The sequence below is a fragment of the Homarus americanus genome, unplaced genomic scaffold (assembly GCF_018991925.1).
Source record: "Homarus americanus isolate GMGI-L3 unplaced genomic scaffold, GMGI_Hamer_2.0 scaffold4896, whole genome shotgun sequence".
NCBI lineage: Eukaryota > Metazoa > Arthropoda > Malacostraca > Decapoda > Nephropidae > Homarus > Homarus americanus.
The window spans coordinates 952,572-973,946 of record NW_024749657.1 but is presented as its reverse complement, the minus strand read 5'-3'; the positions used below and the strand labels follow the sequence as shown (position 1 = coordinate 973,946).

The window sequence follows — 21,375 nt, the reverse complement described above, 5'->3', positions numbered from 1 at the left end:
TCAGTCATCATGGTAACAAGGACAGTGGACACATATCAGTCATCATGGTAACAAGGACAGTGGACACATATCAGTCATCATGGTAACAAGGACAGTGGACACATATCAGTCATCATGGTAACAAGGACAGTGGACACATATCAGTCATCATGGTAACAAGGACAGTGGACACATATCAGTCATCATGGTAACAAGGACAGTGGACACATATCAGTCATCATGGTAACAAGGACAGTGGACACATATCATTCATCATGGTAACAAGGACAGTGGACACATATCAGTCATCATGGTAACAAGGACAGTGGACACATATCAGTCATCATGGTAACAAGGACAGTGGACACATATCGGTCATCATGGTAACAAGGACAGTGGACACATATCAGTCATCATGGTAACAAGGACAGTGGACACACATCATTCATCATGTCATGGACATGGTAACAAGGACAGTGGACACACATATCAGTCATCATGGTAACAAGGACACACATATCAGTCATCATGGTACAGGACAGTGGACACATATCATTCATCATGGTAACAAGGACAGTGGACACATATCAGTCATCATGGTAACAAGGACAGTGGACACATATCACAAGGACCACATATCAGTCATCATGGTAACAAGGACACATATCTGTAACAGGACACATATCATTCATCATGGTAACAGTGGACACATATCAGTCATCATGGTAACAAGGACAGTGGACACATATCAGTCATCATGGTAACAGTCATCATGGTAACAAGGACAGTGGACACATATCATTCATCATCGTAACAAGGACAGTGGACACATATCAGTCATCATGGTAACAAGGACAGTGGACACACATCAGTCATCATGGTATCAAGGACAGTGGACACACATCAGTCATCATGGTAACAAGGACAGTGGACACATATCAGTCATCATGGTAACAAGGACAGTGGACACATATCAATCATCATGGTAACAAGGACAGTGGACACATATCATTCATCATGGTAATAAGGATCGTGGACAAATATCAATCATCATGGTAACAAGGACAGTGGACACATATCAATCATCATGGTAACAAGGACAGTGGACACATATCAATCATCATGGTAACAAGGACAGTGGACACATATCAATCATCATGGTAATAAGGATCGTGGACACATATCAGTCATCATGGTAACAAGGACAGTGGACACATATCATTCATCATGGTAATAAGGATCGTGGACACATATCAGTCATCATGGTAACAAGGACAGTGGACACATATCAATCATCATGGTAACAAGGACAGTGGACACATATCAGTCATCATGGTAACAAGGACAGTGGACAAGGACATATCAATCATCATGGTAACAAGGACAGTGGACACATATCATTCATCATGGTAACAAGGACAGTGGACACACATCAGTCATCATGGTAACAAGGACAGTGGACACATATCAATCATCATGGTAACAAGGACAGTGGACACATCAATCATCATGGTAACAAGGACAGTGGACACATCAATCATCATGGTAACAAGGACAGTGGACATATATCAATCATGTAACAAGGACAGTGGCACATATCAATCATCATGGTAACAAGGACAGTGGACACATATCAATCATCATGGTAATAAGGATCGTGGACACATATTCATCATGGTAACAAGGACAGTGGACACATCAATCATCATGGTAACAAGGACAGTGGACATATATCAATCATCATGGTAACAAGGACAGTGGACACATATCAATCATCATGGTAACAAGGACAGTGGACACATCAATCATCATGGTAATAAGGATCGTGGACACATATTCATCATGGTAACAAGGACAGTGGACACATATCAATCATCATGGTAACAAGGACAGTGGACACATATCATTCATCATGGTAACAAGGACAGTGGACATATATCAATCATCATGGTAACAAGGACAGTGGACACATACCAGTCATCATGGTAACAAGGACAGTGGACACACATCAGTCATCATGGTAACAAGGACAGTGGACACATATCAATCATCATGGTTACAAGGACAGTGGACATGTATGAATCATCATGGTAACAATGGCAGTGGACACATATCAGTCATAATGGTAACAAGGACAGTGGACACATATCAGTCATCATGGTAACAAGGACAGTGGACACATATCAGTCATCATGGTTACAAGGACAGTGGACACATATCTTTCATCATTATACGTGAGGACAAACTTTTTTGGTGTGAGAATTATCTCTTGGAATAACCTGCCAGAGAGTGTTGTGACGGCACCGAGTGTAAGCTCTTTCAAGACCAGACTTGACCAGCGCAGACTAAGTTCAGATACATTCAGGAGCCAGTACTTGCCAACAGTGCGTAACTGAGACATGAACGACCGCTCAAACAGCTAACGAGCCGATCAGTGGCGATGAGGAAAAGTAAAGAGTAATTAATCTCCTTACTGGACAGAAAGTGTTGGATTATACAATATATTCAATGAATTTGTAGTTGTGGCCTCTAAGCCCCCAACACTGGGGCCCTAGGACAACTGCCCTTTTGCCCTTATTTTCATTCGCCTCTGTACTTTATTGTGTTCTTAGTTTAATCCTCAACTCAGGAGTCAGGGGGACAGGTGTGAGAAGGGTGTTATCAAGGATTCGAATACAGAGTACTAGAGAAGGATGGCTCACTCCTGTGGGCGAACGCACTCAACTCGCAAAGTGATGCCGCCAAGTGGCAGGGTAGTAAACTAAATAATTACCAGGCAAGAAATAATGGCACGAGCACGAAAAATTCACGGAAATCGCGATTTATTTGTTTAGTGCATTATTTGTAGCATCTGTAATGGGGCCCTGGTACTGCACAGTTATTAATTGCTCTAACAACTCCTTAAGGAACAGAAACCTTTCTTTCTTTCTACTTCCGAAAGATAAAGAGAGTCGAGTTGTACACGGTACTTACACCACCCAAAGGTGTAAAACTGGTGTAATGCTGTAACATACCACAATCGCTCTTGCTGAAGAACCGAAGGGAGATATTCCCCTAAATAGGCAAATAATTATATTTTACTGCAATATAATCAATGTGTTGCTTTGAAAAATTATCCCTAGATAATCAAAAGATTTATGTCAATAAGCGACTGACTTTATATAAATTGTTTTTTATGATAATCTGGTGTTATCGCGTGATTCATATTGTCATAGTCACAATAACATAGCTAGTCTATTTAATACCTAAAAATTAATATTATGCTCCCTCCCTTATAATATAAGGCGCTATGTGATTAATGTGTTTGCCACTCTCCAGCCGCTTGTCGTCGCCACCGTCACAGAGGGTCAAAAACATAAAATTGAGTGGGCTGTCTTTCTCTAGTATTAGAATCCTTGGTGTTATCCAAATTGACTACTAGATATCACAGTTTTTTCCGGACGTACTTCTGTTTCCCCTGTACTTACATTGCACATTTAAGGTAGGAACAGAAACAAAGTAACGGAGGACAGACCAACTTGAACTGCTCGAACCGCTCAAAAGCTGAGTGGTGAAATAATTGAAATTAGCTGTCTTGGGACAGCCATTTACTTGATGGGAATTCAATGCTGTATGTTTACAATATAAAAAAACGGTACTTAATTATACGTGGCACTTAAAAGTAATTGCAGTGCTAAAGCAGTAAAAATGCTGTTGTTTACTACAAACAATTTAGAAATAACAAAATTGATAACTGCAGTATTACCAAAGTAAAAGAATTATGTCGAATACAGTGTGTCACATTTGAGAGAAAAACAATGTAAAGTTAAGAATATTAATTTGGGATAGTTGCTTGTTCATCATGTTTGATACATTACTTGCAATTGAACCGCTATGTTATTATGGACAGTAAATGATGACCTGTTAGAAAGGTTTACTCCCCGACGGTTGTGGTAACAGTGTAGCCGCGCATGCGCACGTTTGTCTCAGCCGCGCGCCGCCACCACGTAAACATGGACGCCTGAATTCTGTCGTATAGCGAATTTGTAGGTAAGCAGCGTTATTTATTGTTATTATGAATTAGTCTACATCGATTTTGGAATTTTGGGTGATGTTGATATGAAAATCCTTAATGAAATCTCCAGGAAACTCTGATAAGTTCAAAATAGCGGTCGAACAAAAGAATGGCTGAAGTGGTCGTTATTGGATGCGTCGCAGCAACCTCGGTTGCATTTTGTTTGTGTTACTAAGGCAGTATTAACGCTTCACATATTATTATATCAGCTTGTAAGGAAAATTGATTAATCACCTAGCGAGCCGTCTAAGCTGTTGTCATAATTATGGTGAGAGTATTGTAGTTGGTTGATACATTATGTCCACTAAAACGGGAGTGATCCTGGCTTGCCGCGCTTCGATACAAGGACATCCGCGTCGGCTCGATATTGACCGCCATATCCTTAACACTTAACTTTGCGAATACTCCATTAAGTTGATCTGCACCAGGGATGAATATGTTCACACATGCTATAAATGTCTGCCATAGGTCCTGTTAACGTGAAGTATGAAGGTAAAGAAGGGTTAATTAACGGGGTTTAAGCGGCAGGCCAAAGTTACCTGGTGGTGAGACAACCTGTTGGATGGTTGACGGAGCTCCACCGCCAACCTACACTTAAAGGATTGACTAACAACCTTTATCTATGATTAGATATGTACTTGAGGGTGTATCATTCTTCACTATAGCTGCCATGTACGGTTGACAGTGCGTGATAGGTGATGCACGGGCGAAGCAAACATGTCTGTATCCACTGCCTGGAAGGTTTGGGTCAAGGATTTGTGTGTAATACTTTTACACAAATAGAAGAAGTCGCTATACTGTGTAATGTTAGTTAAATGGATGTAACATGGCCAGTTTGAGGAGGTTCACACCATGACTGGGACTTATTTTACAAAAGGAAAAGTTAGTTATGGGAGTAATATTTTCTTGATTTTGTTTTCTGTTCATGTATGCCAAATAGAACTGACAGTGATGTTTTGATATTTTGAGTAATATTGCCAATACGACTGTTGATTGCCATTGTGTGCATCTGTGTATACAAATACTAAACCACTGAAATTGTAAGACAGTTTTTAAAATATAATGTCTCCCTCAGCACAACTGTTACCTCTTCCACACACATGTTTTTCTGTACGTGCACACAATCTTTCACTCAAACACAATATTACACACACACACACACACATATGTTACTTGCTTCAGGTTTTTTCTTATGTACTGTTGTCCCAGAGTGAAAAACTGAAAGGACTGAGAGACAGTACAGTACAGTACAGTATCTGATATTATAGTCGAGAGGGGCAATTGTTTGATAATTGTTGGGACCTGAAGGAGGTATGCTTGCCTCTGCTTACATATACAATACAGGAACATAGGATGAAATGTTTAGAAAACCTGGATATGCCAACCCAACATATACCAGGTATTTGTTCAGTTCCAGCAGACCTCATGGGTGCATTTTTGTGGCATTTTTGTTTTACTGTACACATTCTTAAGCATACATAAACACAATGACTTCATAAACACATCTGCATAGTACTGTACTGTATATCACCACATATACTCAGTATATAAAACAAGGGTATTCCCTAATATTATTTAGGGTTAACCATCAAGATGATTGAGCCACTAAAGAATTTCACCAAAAATTTAAAAGGCAAAATTGTTAACTCTGAATTTTGTATATAAAAAAAAAATTTGGGTGGGATAGAATGATACTTAACCCCTTCACTACAGGGTCGCTACTTTTTATATTTTATTTGGCCAGACGATTTTATTCAGTGCAGAGGGGAGCCCTTACATAAAGGGTTAGATTTTTGCTACAAACCCATTGTTACCCAACACCCCTCTCCTGTGTCACACACACACACACACACATATATATATATATATATATATATATATATATATATATATATATATATATATATATATATATATATATATATATATATATATATATATATATATATATATATATATAATTACCATTTTGAAAGATTATCAAATAGGTTACAGTACTCCTCCCCAAAGACAACAATGTATTGTACTGTCTTCTTTATCTCTTGCAAGAACTATTAAAGATTGCTATAATAACATGCCATCCAACAACTCCAGCCTAGTCACCTGCCATTGTGAGGGCCAGTGATGTTTGAAGGTAAAAAATTATTGATCCATTTTATGGTAGCATTGCATGGGCTGTGGAAGACTATCTGAACACTAATATTTTCTGCTCACAAACTACTATAAAAGAAGAAACTAATTGAGACTGTAGTGAACAGAAAAAAAAGGACAAACCATATGTGGTGAGTTCACAGTCAATGGAGTAAGATTTTCTGAACATTGTTGGTGTTTCTTGTGTTGGCAGAGTTGCTTATGTTAGTACCTGTATAAACAAACCATCTCTAAATTATGTGATTTTAGCAGGCATGAACCACCAAGCATCGCAGAAAAAAATACACATTTACCAGTAGTTACTGGTACAGAAAATATAAAATATTTTATCTGGAGTCTGGGGACTGCAAGCTCTCATTTTTTGCATATTTTACCATACATTTTATGTACAGTGCATTATTTATTTTCAGCCTGTTATTTTCATATCCAGTTCCCTTGAGTCCCAATTTTGCTGGATAATTGTAATTGCTTTGAATTTTCGGGAATTATCCACATGACCTTTAAACAAATGTGTTACATCTTCCATGAGGGAGGTGGTGGGTGAGTGTTATTACTGTACTGTATTGAAGAAAACACCTGAGTAGATTATGCTGAAACTAAAGGTGTCTTATTTGAACTACAGTATATACTGTACAGTACAGTACAGTACAGTATATTATAAGAATGACAAAGCAGATCGTAAAGTTGATGACTTACAGAACAGTAGCCTTGGTTTATTTTCCGAGATAATGCATGGACTCTCATACAATATATAACTGTTTACATTCCCTTGGAACATAAGCCCTAATACGTAGGTTCTATCGTGTGATATGCTGAACGATTTTTACTATTGAATTGATTTCCATGAAATTAACCCCTTTATATAATGGTAGGTTTTATGAAATTAAAAATAAATTAATTATCATATTTAAACTTTATAAATAGAGTTTGTGCTTGTGGTTAAGAATGTGTGGGTGTCGTCCAGTTGCAGGTACCCTCCTGGTGGGTGGGTTATGTCATAACATGTGTTTTGTCTGCGGTATTTCTCCTCTTCTGTTTGTTATATTTTTCTGATCCGTAACTTTCTAAATCACTCGTATCATTTGAAGAATTTCTTGGTAATTAGCACTGTCTTACCCCACTACTGACCTTAAGGCAGTGGCTGTGTGGACATATTGTATGTACTCTCTCCTTCGACATGATCAATCACTCTGACCAATTCATGCAGAAATTTTGTTTCCATACTGTATGGCAACACTTTAGGGCTTGCAACTCACTCCTACCATAACTGCAGTAGTACAGTATTTGCCAGCCAGATTGTCGAGCATGAACTTTGAAAGCAGAAACCTTATACTGTACTGTACGTATGTATCAGCAACAGTTAAGATGTAGTAGAGGGACCATATACAGTACTGGTGTGTGAGAAAATTTATCTCAGCTTAGGACTGATATAAATGTTAAATGTACATAATTTCATTGACTGTGTTTCTCAGTGTATAAAAAGAGTAATAATGGCTATCAGTTCTGTACACATTTGCATTATAATCTGGCTACACTAAATAAAAGGTTTTCCTACATTGTTGAAAGTACCGGGTAACTGTATTTAACATGGGTTCAAATTTGGCAAATAATGTCCGATTTACAGTTATTTTGTGCCATGAAATACTTGAGCCTTGTTAGATAGTCCACCACCACAGAATATACAGGTTTTATAGAAGTTCCTTCTTCATGCACATCTGTCTTCCTCTTGATTACCATATTTCATATGTATTTCAGCAATGATTGCAGTGCTGTCCAAAACTTAAGTACATTGAGCTTGTTTTACCACCTCCAGATAAGCATTCTAATCTGATTCAGCCATTCCTTCTGGAGCTGACACATTTTGAAAGCCAGTGTCCTGTGCATTTGCATGCATTGTAAAGCCAGCCTTCTGGAAACAGTTGATGATTGTTTGTGGCTTCACATTGTCTCCCAAGACAATTTTTCTGGGAAAACACCTTGGATTTATTGATTTTCTGAAGACAAAAGGTGGTATTTTGTCCCATCATGCTGGCACAGACCATTAATGTCACACGATAGTTTGACCTTGCCATCTGAATGCTCCGTGTGCTTAAAGTTGTGTGAACCACTTGGCAAAGCTCAGTAGTAAAGTCTTGCTTCATCTGCATTTGAAATGTCTTTTGGTGTTGAGTGTTGCATCAACACGAAAAGTTTTGTTTTGGTTCATGCTTCATCTGGTGAAACATCTGCATCCTTTTTTTTTTTTCACATGAGCACACCTAAAACACTCAGCATACCATTTCTTCCAGCAATCCAACCATCCGTTTGTTGCCTTGAAGTCATCCACTTAACAATTCCTTAGCAAACTTCTTTGTTCTTGCTTTAAGAATGCCACCACTGTTAGGCAAGTTTAAAGTGAAGGTTCCTCAAAACCACCTAAACAGAGCGCCATCAACATTAGCTGCGTTACAGTACTACTCTAGTATGTTTTTTCTTTCTTTGTTTGCTGCAGGAAGGTGTTTGTGTGTAGATATCCTTGTTTTTGTAAATTTTCCTAACAGTAGAAGGATTTGCAGCAAACTTCATTGCAACCTCAGCAAAGGAAACCTTGGGTGAACCTTCAATTATCTTGATGGTGTCCTACTTCAGCTTAACCCTTTGGATGCGGCATGCGGGTAAACCCGCCCAAAATATTATATTAATTAAATGCGACAAGCGGGGATATCCCACGGCCTTGAAAAAACTTCCCCAAATGAGACGACATGCGGACATATTATGTATTGAGGTATAGGAGTACAGGTATTTCCTGAATGCAATATACCGGTAGCTTATTTTTGTGCTATTTTGTTTGATATTATCTGAATATGTAATACATATCTAAATTTGCTGTTTAGTAACCAAATTGATTAAATTTATTTGCCATATACCAGACATTGATTTATACCAATTTCCTGCATTTTTGGGTATAAATGTCATTTTTTCTCTAAAATTTGCACACATATGTGAATTTTTGTTCCAGATTTGGAAAATATACTAAAAGTTCTCTAGGAAAAACATATAGAAAATGTGATTATATGAAATTCATTTTTGGCAGGATAATTGACACTTTTCAGGAACCGGCGCGAAATTTAATTACGCACCTAAAGGGTTGAGAGAGAAGTCTATAAGTTTGTGTGCTGCCGTGCTGACTAAGTGTGGACACTATCTGTAAAACCTCCCTACCTCAAGGCTGCTATTTTTAAACACCCAGACAGCCTTATTTGCTCATTGGTGGGTGTGATAGCAATAAGTAGTCACATAACAATAAGCAAGTTCACGATATAAAGAAAGAGGACTCCGATATTAAGTGAGCCATTTATAGTGAAATGTATAGGGGTGGGTCACTGGTTTGGTATATTAACAGAGTTGTGATATTAGGTGGATTTCTCTGTATACTGTACCAATCACAGAGAAAGGGTTAAGCATCAGCAACTCTGTGCTATAACCATATTACAGTGCTCTTGTAGGAGTCAGTGTTGGCTGGGTTTGATTTTCTCTCTGGATACTGATCAATTTTCATATTTGTCCTTTCTGATTTCAATTTATATGTTGAATAGAAGGTAACGTTTTGTCTTCACCTTCAGTTCAGCTTTGTATCTGGTGTATCTTGGCCAATTTTGATTCCACAGTCTTTTTATAGTGATGAGTTAATGTTCAGTTTGGTAATGAAACACTGCAAAATTTCTGGTTATGTTGTGGAATTGTCTGTTTCATTTTTATCTGGTAAACCAATTTATAAATACTGTACAGTAGTAATTTTTTGTAAAGTAAGGTAAATTAAAGTTTGAAAAATAAAATATAATCTTGTGTGTAAGACTAAAACTGTAATAATAAAAACACCAAGGTCCCATATTTTTGTATTGAAAGAACTGTTACGTGTAACCCCAACATATGACACCACCATCTTTGTTCATACTGTACTGTACTCTGTCAGCCAATGAGAGCGCCAGTATTGAACATTCACCGCCAGTCTGCTGCCTTGTAGATACACATTACATAATGTTCGTTCATTATTAAACTTATTTTTGGATTTGAATTTAAATATTTTACAAAGAAGAATGTCAGGGGAAAGGTCTGCAAGAAATAGTTTAAAGTGCCAAGAAAGGGCATCACTGTACAGTACCTTGCTGTTGTGGTTGGAAGCGGTGAGGGTCAGGTGAATGTGGGTATGTCTTTGAACTTGGCTACTTTGAGAGTTAGGACAATTTTGAAGAATGTAGACAATATAAAAGCTTCTGCCAAGACCACCACTCCATTAATTAAATACTTTAATACAGTATTTTACTGTGTACATTTTTTGACTACTGAAATTAAGCATCATGTGTCACCCAGCCATAGGTGAATATAATGTTTTTAAGAACACTTTTTCATATATGGTATATAATGGCCCCTTTTAGAGCCAATTCCATGCACACTGCATTTTTCTTTTCCAGGAACACATCATTAGCACTAGGAGGGGCATTGTTGCTGTTCAGGCATCATAAAATATTAAATTTTTCATTTAATGTATTTAACACTTTGTAGACATTGTTGGGGTTAAATAAGAATAATAAGAGATAATATTTGCCTGGTAGACTGGTAACATGAAAACAAAAACAACCCTTCAGTAAATAATGCGGAGGCTGCATGGGAATTTCCCAGGTTCCGAGCCCAGGAAATATGAAATTTTGACCTGGACTTTTGGTCTGGACCGGCAGTGATTGTTGGATAATTGATGGTCAACCTGTATGATATTTTGGAGTTATATAGTGAAAGGTTTTACTGCTAATACCAAAGTAATTTTTTTTAAAGAATTTTTGAGAACATTTAGCTACTTATTATAGCATTAAATGAGGCATTCATAAATATTTAATTTCTTTTATTTCCGCATCGAGTATATTTTCTCGTGCTGTCCGGTGTCTTAGGAAATATTAATGCCATACTGTATATGGAAACTTTAGGGTTTTGCCTTCAAGAAAATTAGTAAAAAAAAGGACCAGTTACTATTTTCATATTTTAATGGTGAATTGATACACTGTACAGTACAGTTATACACCTTAGAAACTAAATATAGTACAGTACCGTGATATCTCCGTTAGCCGGAACAATTGGTGCAGAGCACTTCTGGGAATGAGAGATTTGCAGGTGACGAGACGACTCTCTTAAAGCCGGAAAAAAGTCCCTCAGCCTTGGAATTTTCCGGGTAACAGAAAAATGTTCTCTGAAGTTCCAGAAATTACCCATTACATCATCACTCGAACCCGGAAAATATGCCCCATCCCCAGAATTTTCTGGGTACTGGAAAATTTGTCTCAGAATTTACAGAAAATGTGCTTGATTTTCATCTCTCAACCCCGGAAAAACTATCCCAGCCCCTGAATTCTCCGGGTATTGGGAAAAATTTCTCGTAATTTTTCGAAAAAATGCGCCCCTCGGGAAAATTTCAATTCTGGCTATCGGAGAGTTCCGGGTTTGGGAGATTCTGGCTAATGGAGATATTATTGTACATATACGTATGCTTCTTAACCCTTTGGCTGCTGGAGGTAACCCTAAGCTGAATAAAATCGTTTGGCGGTGCCCAGAATAAAATGGCAAGTGCGGGAATTGCAGTGAAAGAGTTAAGGATTAAAAAGGTTTATACAATAGGATCGGGATATATCGCGAGGTAGGGTCCAATTATGTTCACTATTTACTAAATCGCGATATATAATTATATGTACGTAATCAGTGGGGAAAATAAGGTTAGGTTCTGGAGACCAAAAAAAAGTTACTAAACTTGACTTAACGAGTTCATTTTCTTATTAGCTAAAGCACCAATGAACACCAGACTCAGGAACAACAGGCTATTTCATTATCAATACTGTATCAAGGAACACCAGACTCGGCAGCTGACGCACCATCCTGGGAGCACCAGACTCGGCAGCAGATACCACACTGCCACCCTAACTTGACAATCCCACACCTACATAAACGAACACCAAAAATATTAGTTACAGTATTAAATCTTTTCCATTAAGCTTTCCATTCTCTTCACTTCACTTTTCACGTCACTAGCAACTCATTTACACTCACTTTAGAAATTGGATTCTGCACCAGACTCGGCAGCTGACGCGCCATCCCTCGCTTAACAATCAAAAAACGAACAAACCAAAAATATTAGTTACAGTATTAAATCTTTTCCATTAAGCTTTCCATTATCTTCATTTCACACGTCACTAGCAACTCATTTACACTCACCTTAGAAGTCGTAATCTGCAGCAGAGTCAGCTGCTGTCTCGTCATTCACTCAAAAAGACTGAGCGGGCGAGTATGAATGCGTGGGTGAGCAGCCACGGTGGCGCCTCTGGTGAGCAAATAACGCATTTGTTTGCCATGGCGGTACATTTAAAATATTTCCTGCCCGATTTCCCTTGCGAAATAAAATAAATTATCTATATACAAGTACAGTATAGGACAATTTTGATAATTTTGGTAGCCACGATATAAAAAAAATCGTTATATAAAGTCGCGATATATCCCAACCCTACTGTACAGTATTTTTTTAACAGATTTTCAGCCAAAAAAGGCTGAAAATTTTTCTGTAGGAATGCATCCCCAATTACTATATGGCATAGGTGCTCCTCTACTTAAGAACGTTCATCTTACAAACTTTCAGAGATACAAACATCATCACTGAGGGGGGCTACCTGCCAGAACAGGTGTTTAATGTGGATGAGACTGGATTATTTTGAAGAAAATTTATACTGTAGATAGAACCAACATTACCTAAGAGGAGAAGAGTGAGCCAGGTTTTAAGGCTCTATTAAAGGGTATAGCTGTACTAAATATCCATAATCTTTTTATTTTTTACAATATGTTTGGTATCTACAAGAGTAAAGTTGGACTTACAAACAAGCCTCAGGAACGTAATGTGTTCGTAAGTAGAGAAGCATCTGTACCTGTATTGGGTTTCAGTGAGAAAATTGAATTCATGTTACAGATAATTTTTCAAGAACAAATCCCTGCCATAATGCAGGGATGCCCGTCTGTAATGATTTACTTCACCTCATTTGTAAAGAATAATATGAGTACAATATTGTACACGTGTAAACAAGTCTGGCTACAAGCATCTAAAGCAAGGTTCTAAGATTCACGCTGTGATCTGAAATGTAGGATCATATATATTTCACTCTGAGGTTGTCTGGGAAGCAGTGTATCAAATAGGGGAGTCTGGTCTAGTACGGGTGATTGCGTCACCCAAATGTTAACCAATGGCACACAAGACGCAGTGTGATTTTTGGTGACATTTTAGGGAAAAAAGGGCATCTTATGTGGTGGGAAATATGGTAATTTCTCTATACTGTAGTATTTTTAAGTACATTATACAGTATTAAAGATTTTGAAATATAATTTGTATACAAATAAGTTTTGTTGACACTTAGCGGGCTATTGTGCTGTATGGGTGGTGCGTTCTGTCAGTTCATAATGTAACATGACTCCAATGTATTATTATTGTAATGATTAACAATCCAAATTTTACTGGCCCCGGAACATATTATTGATGGTGCAGACCACAATTTGGTTTTCATGTTACATGTACAGTGAACCCTCACTTTACGCGGTTAATTCAACCCACGGCGGCCCGCGTAAAGTGAGAAACGTGTAAAGTGAACAACATAACATAAGGGATTAATTGAAATAGAGACCGGGTCGACCCCCAAACTCCACTTTTTCAGACGCAACACCTACGTTGTAGTAAAAATAACTTCTTAATTTTATGATGGTATGCACACACAATTAATAATTAAGAGAAATATCAATAATATTAGGTTTTTTAACACTTACATTAGTAGAAAAGATGGCTGGGCACATGGGGATGGGGGGTTGGTTCCGAGGCAGAGGGCAGATTATTGGCCCTCACCTGTATCACTTGTATCAATTGTATCACTATCCACCACAGAGGCTTGCAGGGCCTCTTTGTCAAACCCCTCAAAGTCCATATAAGTCCATATCCTCACTATCATTATCGCTATCACTGACTTGGGCCGGCTGTGGTGGGTGGTGGGTGAAGAACTCGGTAATGTTTTGATGACTGGGCGACCTTGTGCGCACCCTGCTCGCGCCGCTTACACAACATGGCGGATGGCGGGAGGTTTGGATCCAAAAATGGCACGGCTCGCCAGCCGCTTTCCGGGTAAAGGGGTACACGCACCGCGGAATGTGAGCATTCCGGTTTTGGCAGGGTACCGCGTAAACGTGGAAACGCGGAATGTTGGACCGTGTAAAGCGAGGGTTGACTGTACTGTACTGTATCTTACACTACAGATGTTATACAGGCAAGTATGGTACAGTATTAGGTTAATGTAAACCTAACAGGTAGGCTCACTTATTTCAACGGGACACATTTACTTTTTATGCCCCTCATTTTTCATCATCGTTTTATGGCCATTTTTCACGCTTGCGTGTGTTAGCCGTGGTTACCTGATGGGAGCTCTCCATGTTGCACAACAGTCTCTTGCAGTCTCTTGTCAGGTTCCTAAATCTAATGTTATTTCTTACAACCTCTCTCTGTGTCATTCTGGGCATTACTGGACATTTATTTCTAAATACTGTACAGTAGTATCTTGTCTTGTAAACAGTGTCCTGTAAGTAGCTGTTATGCTGAAAATGTATTTGTTGCAGTAAAGGCTTACCAGGGTATTTAAAATTGACCTGGATATTTATTAGTCTGCACAGTTCTTGATATATAAAGGATTTCTGGATCAACTGTATGGATGAGTTGATGAAGATCTTGGAAGATGTACAGTGAAGAACATCAGACCTGGCTGTACGGTGCCAGATGATGTGCTGCCGTAACAAATGAGAGAAAATGTAAGTAATTTAGCTACAGTATTTTCGTATTGTATCCATTTAAAGGCTTGTCTTATATATGGAATAAGTAGCTACTGTATGTGCAGATATCACTAATGTTGATGCATTTTTGTTGGGAATTCATTGCAATAAGTTGATTTCTGATTAATAATTTTACTTTCCCTTATACTGAAGTATTCTGATAGCTATTTTTGCCACCCTGATATTTGTATTATTGTTGTCAACATTGTCAGATTATTATTATTTTTTTTCCATTAAGCTCACTTGTTTCACACAGACAGGCATTTGGATCTGTTTCTGGTAACCACTGTTTTATATACACTGTACAGTACTGTACTGTACTGTACACAGCGACAATTAATTTATGGACACATTAGTTTTGTTGCTTAATAGTTTTATTTGTATTGTTCAGTGTACAGTAACTTTGGGATACCAAATATTAGAAGAACACAATATGGAATATTGGTGAAATTTACACTTCTTCATTTCCTGAAAATGACTGATGTCGGGTAACTTTCGTAAGGATGTATGCATTCACGGCAGCGGAAGAAGTTATCCATAAATTGCTGAAGTGTTTCAGAAGAAATCTGAATTATTTTGTTTCTGATGGTGTCTTTCAGTTCAGGTACTGTATATTTTGGTCTATTTGCATAGACCCTTGACCTTAAGTAGCACCATAAAAATAATCTGGAGATGTAAGCTCAGGAATGTCCCCGAACCTTGAAATAATGTGATTTGGAAAAGTCTCTTGCGCCATTTGCCTTATTGCATTGCTTGTGTGGCGAGAAATTAAGTGTGAATATCACCAATATTCCCATTCAATACTATCCTGAAGTTATACTTTCCAAATAAAACAATCAACAAAATAAATGTGTCCATGAATGAATTGCCACTCTGTATATTTGATATCAAGAAAGAGGAACAGGTAATCTCAAAAGATTTTGATTTGTCAGAATTAATAACTCAGACATGAAACATTTGGATTTTTCATAGTAATTGCTTTCCATAAGTTCAGTACACAATGTCCCAGTCTGTACATGATTTTCTTTTAATGCAGAAATAGTCAAAAGCCCTTCAAGAGAGCATCTCATTATGTGACATGTGTTCTACAGTATTGTCAGATATCAAATAATCAATGTATAATTGAGAAAATATTTCTTGACATTTTATTCAATTTGTGTAATTATTGGTGTTTTTGTTCTAGGTGGATGACAGCTAGCAGTTACCCGTTTTGAACACCAGGTTAGTGAAAAGAATGCTAGAGTATCACTCGGAACAAAGTCAGTCGGGTCTGTGATAGATGATCAAAAGGCAAAAGGCTTGCGGCAGTATTGCAGAAGTCGCCGACTCATTTTAACTCGGATCGTGCACATGAGCATCTTGAGTAATTGAAGAATAGCACTGGTACAATTTTGTAGCCTTCTTACACCTTCCTTCCTTCCTTCCCCTCAAGAAATTAAGACTGCTAATTGTACATGTACTGTTACTAAGATTCAAGATGCATATGCTAGCCCTTCTGAGTTGAAATTGTTTTGGTGTCGGTTGTTATACTGCCGTCTATCCATATTTCTTCTCATATCATCTTTCTCTTTCCAGTATGAAGCGGACATAAGTGTTACTGGCGATGAATACTTAATCTTCAATCAACAGCGCTGCTGCTGTGTCCAGCCATTGTGTTGAAGCTAATAAACAAATATTCACCTTCAGTCATTTTATTTAACCCTTCTGACTTTGTTCCTTGTTGACTCTTTCTTTCAATGTGCATTTTGTATTGGATGCTTTGAAGAATATTTAGAATATGAATGATCTAAAATTTGATTTAGTTATTACTTACTGTAGAGGTACTGTCATTGTAGTAGTTATTATTATTTTGATTACTGTTGGATGCAATAAAAAATATTAACTTTAAAACACTGCATGTTAGTAGATATTAGAATGCTAATAATATTTATATAACTTACTACATAAGTCTCATTTCTTTACAGGTTCTCCATGATGGATGACATGCAGCGTTTAACAACAGCTGCTTGTGCTGACTTGGAAAGGTTGGCAGCAGCTGCTGCCACAATGGGCTACTCATCAGACTCAATTCCTGTGCCTGCCCATCATTTGTCAAGTGCCGTTCCTCCAAGTACCTTGGCTCCTGCAATTGTGCCACAGTATCCCGACCCATATGACCTCTCCCGAGCACAGCAGTATGCAGTAGCAAGGCTGAGTGAATACCAACCCCGAGCTGTTTACGATCAGACCCGAGCCCCTCACCCTGCAACAACACAGCAGCAGCACATCATAACTCCTGCTCATGCTCATACATCAAGGAACTCACAATATGCAGTGGACAGATCCAATTTTGGTCATGTAGGTAATAGGTCACAACAGTATGGGACTGTTACAGCATCAAGTAGCAGTGCTGGTGTGCCAGGAGCCATTCAGTATACAGATGCTAAGCCTGTTATTGCTAATACTAGTGGAATTGCACTTACACAGCCATCTTTACTACCATCAACAGCATCTTCCAGCTTAGTTACTCAAGCTGTCACTCAAGCTGTGATGCATTTTGTTCAGGATGGTTTAGTATTAGAATCTTCAGGAAATATACCTGCTCAAACTCAAGAAAAAAAGAAAAAGAAAGAGAAGAAACCTGATGGGGAATTGAAAGAAAAAAAAGAAAAGGTTTTGAATGATGGTGATACGTTAGGTGAAGGCACAAGTACTGAAGGTGAAGCTAAAATTAATACTGAAGTTCCAGAACCAATTCTTATTGATGGCAGGAAGTATTACGTATGTAGTGTGTGCGATGCAAGGTTTCTACGTAAATATCAGTTTAGAAGACATCTTATTGCTCATACGGGTGAGAAACGTGGTGCGCTTTCTCTGGAAACTAAAGTTGAAATAATCCGTCGGATACAATCAGGAGAAAAGCAGGTTGATCTGGCTATGGAATATAATGTTGGGAGATCTACTCTTAGTTTCATAATGAAGCATGCTGAAAAATTTCTTGGTGTATGGAAAAATGGAAAATTTCACCCAGATAGTAAAAGATTGCGGGGAGCGCAAAGAGAAGATGTGGAAGAAGCTTTGTATGAATGGTACAAACAAGCATTGCAAATGCATATAACAATAACAGGTCCAATACTTTGTCAAAAGGCCAAGGACTTTGCTGTTAAGTTAGGCTATAAAGAATTTAAAGCTACTCATGGGTGGCTTGATAGATTTAAACACAGAAAAAACATCGTTCTTGGTCGAGGAAAACCCAACAAAGACAAAGATAATCAAGACGATTCAGAAGATCTGAAAGGGGACTTCACTGGTCAAGTTTTGCCCAGTGCACTGATGGAGTATGAAGCCAATGATGTCTTCCATGCAGATGAAATAGGACTCCTTTACCGAATCCTTCCTAATAAAACTTCTATTTACAAAGGTGATAGATGTGCTGGTGGGAGTAAAAGTAAACACAGAGTAACTGTCCTCATGTGTACAAATATGACAGGAACTGAAAAATTCCCTTTATTAGTAATTGGCAAACATCCAAAGCCAAAATGTTTTAAGAATGTAAAAAGCCTCCCTGTACAATACTTGGCAAACTCCAAGTCATGGATGACTACTGAGAGTTTTACTGCATGGCTCCATGACCTAGATTCATGGTTTGTACAGCAGAATAGAAAAGTCTTGCTAATTTTACCAAGTCGTCCCATTCACCCGAAGGCACCCAAGCTAAATGCCGTTCGAGTACTAAGCAGCCCACAGACTTTTATTGGGCCTTGCAAACTTGGAATTTCCCATTCATTGAAGAGAAACTATCGAAGAGCAGTTTTAGAAACTCTCCTTAATTTTATGGAGGAGGAAAGTACCAAGAAAAAGAAAAAAACAAAGCAATCACAAATGGAATTAAATTTGTTGGCATGTCTGCATTTACTTGCTGCAGCTTGGCATGCTGTGACTGATGTAACAATAAACAACAGTTTCCAAAGGTCTGGAATAGGGAAATATGCCTTGTGGGGAATGAATCTCATGCCTGAAACAAACTTAGGGACAGAAAATTTAGAACTTATACATAAATTAAAATCCAAAGGATTTAAAATTCCAGATGGCATTACATTTGATGAATATGTTATGTTTGATGATGATGTTCAAATTTGTCATTTAATGGATGATGATGACATTATTGCTGCTGTTACTGGTGCTGATTTAGAGTCTTCAGACAGTGAAGATGAAGCAGTTGAAGTAGAGAAGGTTAAAGCTGGGAGTAAGGACAAAGGAGAATTAACAGAGAGTGGTGATACTGAACCTGGTGAAGAAGTTGAAGATGGTCCAGCCATGGCAGAGGTGGATGCCAGTCTTGGTACTTTGAGACAACATATTCAATACCAGGAAGGTGCTCAAGAAATGTTTAGAGTTTTAGCTCACCTAGAGTTTCTTATTCATAAAGGAACCAGCAGACCTCCACTGGCAATAACATCTTCTGAAACTACCACCTGAAAAAAAATCTTTGTGATTTCAAACTTATGATGTGATGTGTTGAAAGTATACTAAAAATGCAAAATCAAAATATTTAAATGCAGTTAAATAAAAAACAGGAAACAAGCTAAATTTTCTTATATACGGTACAGTGTACTGTATTGTACTGTTCTTTGTTTAATATTGTTACAAGTTCAGACATCATGGGATGATTTGGTGCGTGCAAGTTACTTGGATGTTCCACTTGAGTTGTCAGTTTATGAAATTTTTAGATGCAGCATGTTTGAATTTACATGTATACTCTTAACACACACAATGTTCCAAGATAACAGTGTGGGTGTGTTAGATATAAAGGGGAAAACTTATATCATTCCAATGAGTGAGAGTGCATCTTGCAGTAAGCTTAGGTGTCATAACTTCTAATACTTTTCATTGTGGTGACATCAGAACTGAAGTGATTGTTGAGTGTAGTTGGTCACTACTTGAGATTAAGCTTTGGGCTTGTGTCATCTGAACTATTTTTTTCGGGGAATAGCCCACCCGGGCACAGAACATCGACCCACAACGAAGATGCAGGAAAACCATCTTTTTGAAGTGAGACAGATTGAATGAGTATGGAAACACAGCAGACGGCAGAGCATTCCACAGTTTGGCTGTGTGAGGAAAGAAGGATGAACTATAACGGGTTATTGTGTGACCAACATCCACATAAAACGGTGAGTACCTCTGGTAAGACGAATGTCACGAGCCCACGGCCTTGCCGGCAGTACACAGGATGCCAAATCCACCGAACATTGCCCGTTAAAGTACCTGTAAAAGAGAGAGTGAAGCAACATTGCGGCGAAGAGAGATTATCAACTAAAGGAGAGTTAATAAGATGAAATGCCTTTGATTCTACCCTATCTAACAGTGGGACAGAAGAAGAGCCACCCCAGATATGAGAGCAGTACTCCAAGTTAGGGTGGATGAATCCCTTATATACTTGAAGCAACTGCTCGAGAGTGAAGTAGCTATGGCATCTGTACAGCAGTACTGTACTTGCAGTTTTGGGGGTTTCATGATGAGTGAATTGTTTTAACTCTGTAAATCATTGAAAATAACTTTTATTTTAGTTGTCATCCTTCAATTTCCATTAAACTGATATACAAAAAGATGTCATCATCTTGTGATTGTTTTCCATAATTTTATAAAGAAGAGTAAATATTTTTTGTTGAATGACTGAAGCTTTTATTACATTTCCAATTTTATTTTGATATTACCATTAACCTCATGTAGACCAGAACATAGCTTTACATGTCAGGGACTATGAGACTGATGTATGTTAATGTTTTCTAATAAATGCCTCAGTTTTAAGTGGATGAATGGCATATGAAGCATAGAAAGTTGCCAAACGTCATTATTGTCTCAAATAAATCCAGTATCTCAGTTAGCCATAAGCAATCATGACAACAAGACAGCCAGTGTGAGCACAGATTCCCCTAACCTCCATAATGACAGGATCCATGTATGGTCTACATAAGGTTAATTAAGAGATATGCGAGTTATCTGCCCTGTGTAATTTGTTACAGTCAATTTCATAAAAAAAATAGATTTCTGTACCAGTTACAGATGAAGTTAACCCAGTTGTGTGTAACTTCTTGATGGGACAGACATTGGTAACGTGAGCTCTCTATCACTTATGTTTGTTGTGTTTGGGACTTTTTTAAAAGTTTATTATCATGAATCTCAAAGGGCATGTAAAGACTTGCAACTTTTGTTTCCATTCAGTTTAATAAAGATATTCTTATGCCACAAATTTGAATGAACGTAATACATTAAAAATCACATACTCTACAGGCAACTCAAATTCTACTTTACTTTTTTAACTAGTGTAGGTGTTCCCACAT

General features: G+C 37.9%; 1 protein-coding gene across 8 annotated transcripts in view; it reads left to right on the top strand.

Moving 5' to 3' along the window:
- Window positions 1–3,924: 3,924 nt before the first annotated feature.
- The window catches only part of LOC121853647 (tigger transposable element-derived protein 4-like), a 40,646-nt gene continuing 23,195 nt past the window's right edge, over window positions 3,925–21,375 (top strand). Inside the window, exons 1-4 of one of the 8 annotated variants that reach the window (XR_006086376.1) lie at window positions 3,955–4,008; window positions 14,888–15,031; window positions 16,236–16,273; window positions 16,628–16,995. Coding sequence is in view for 3 of the 8 variants with exons in the window: in XM_042347938.1 (XP_042203872.1) it covers window positions 17,024–19,510 (2,487 nt within the window). In the remaining 5 variants the exon portion in view is untranslated. Of the gene's footprint in view, window positions 4,009–14,887; window positions 15,032–16,235; window positions 16,274–16,627; window positions 16,996–17,016; window positions 20,353–21,375 lie in introns of those variants that run through there. The other 7 variants (XM_042347939.1, XR_006086375.1, XM_042347938.1 and 4 more) reach the window with 7 other exon arrangements.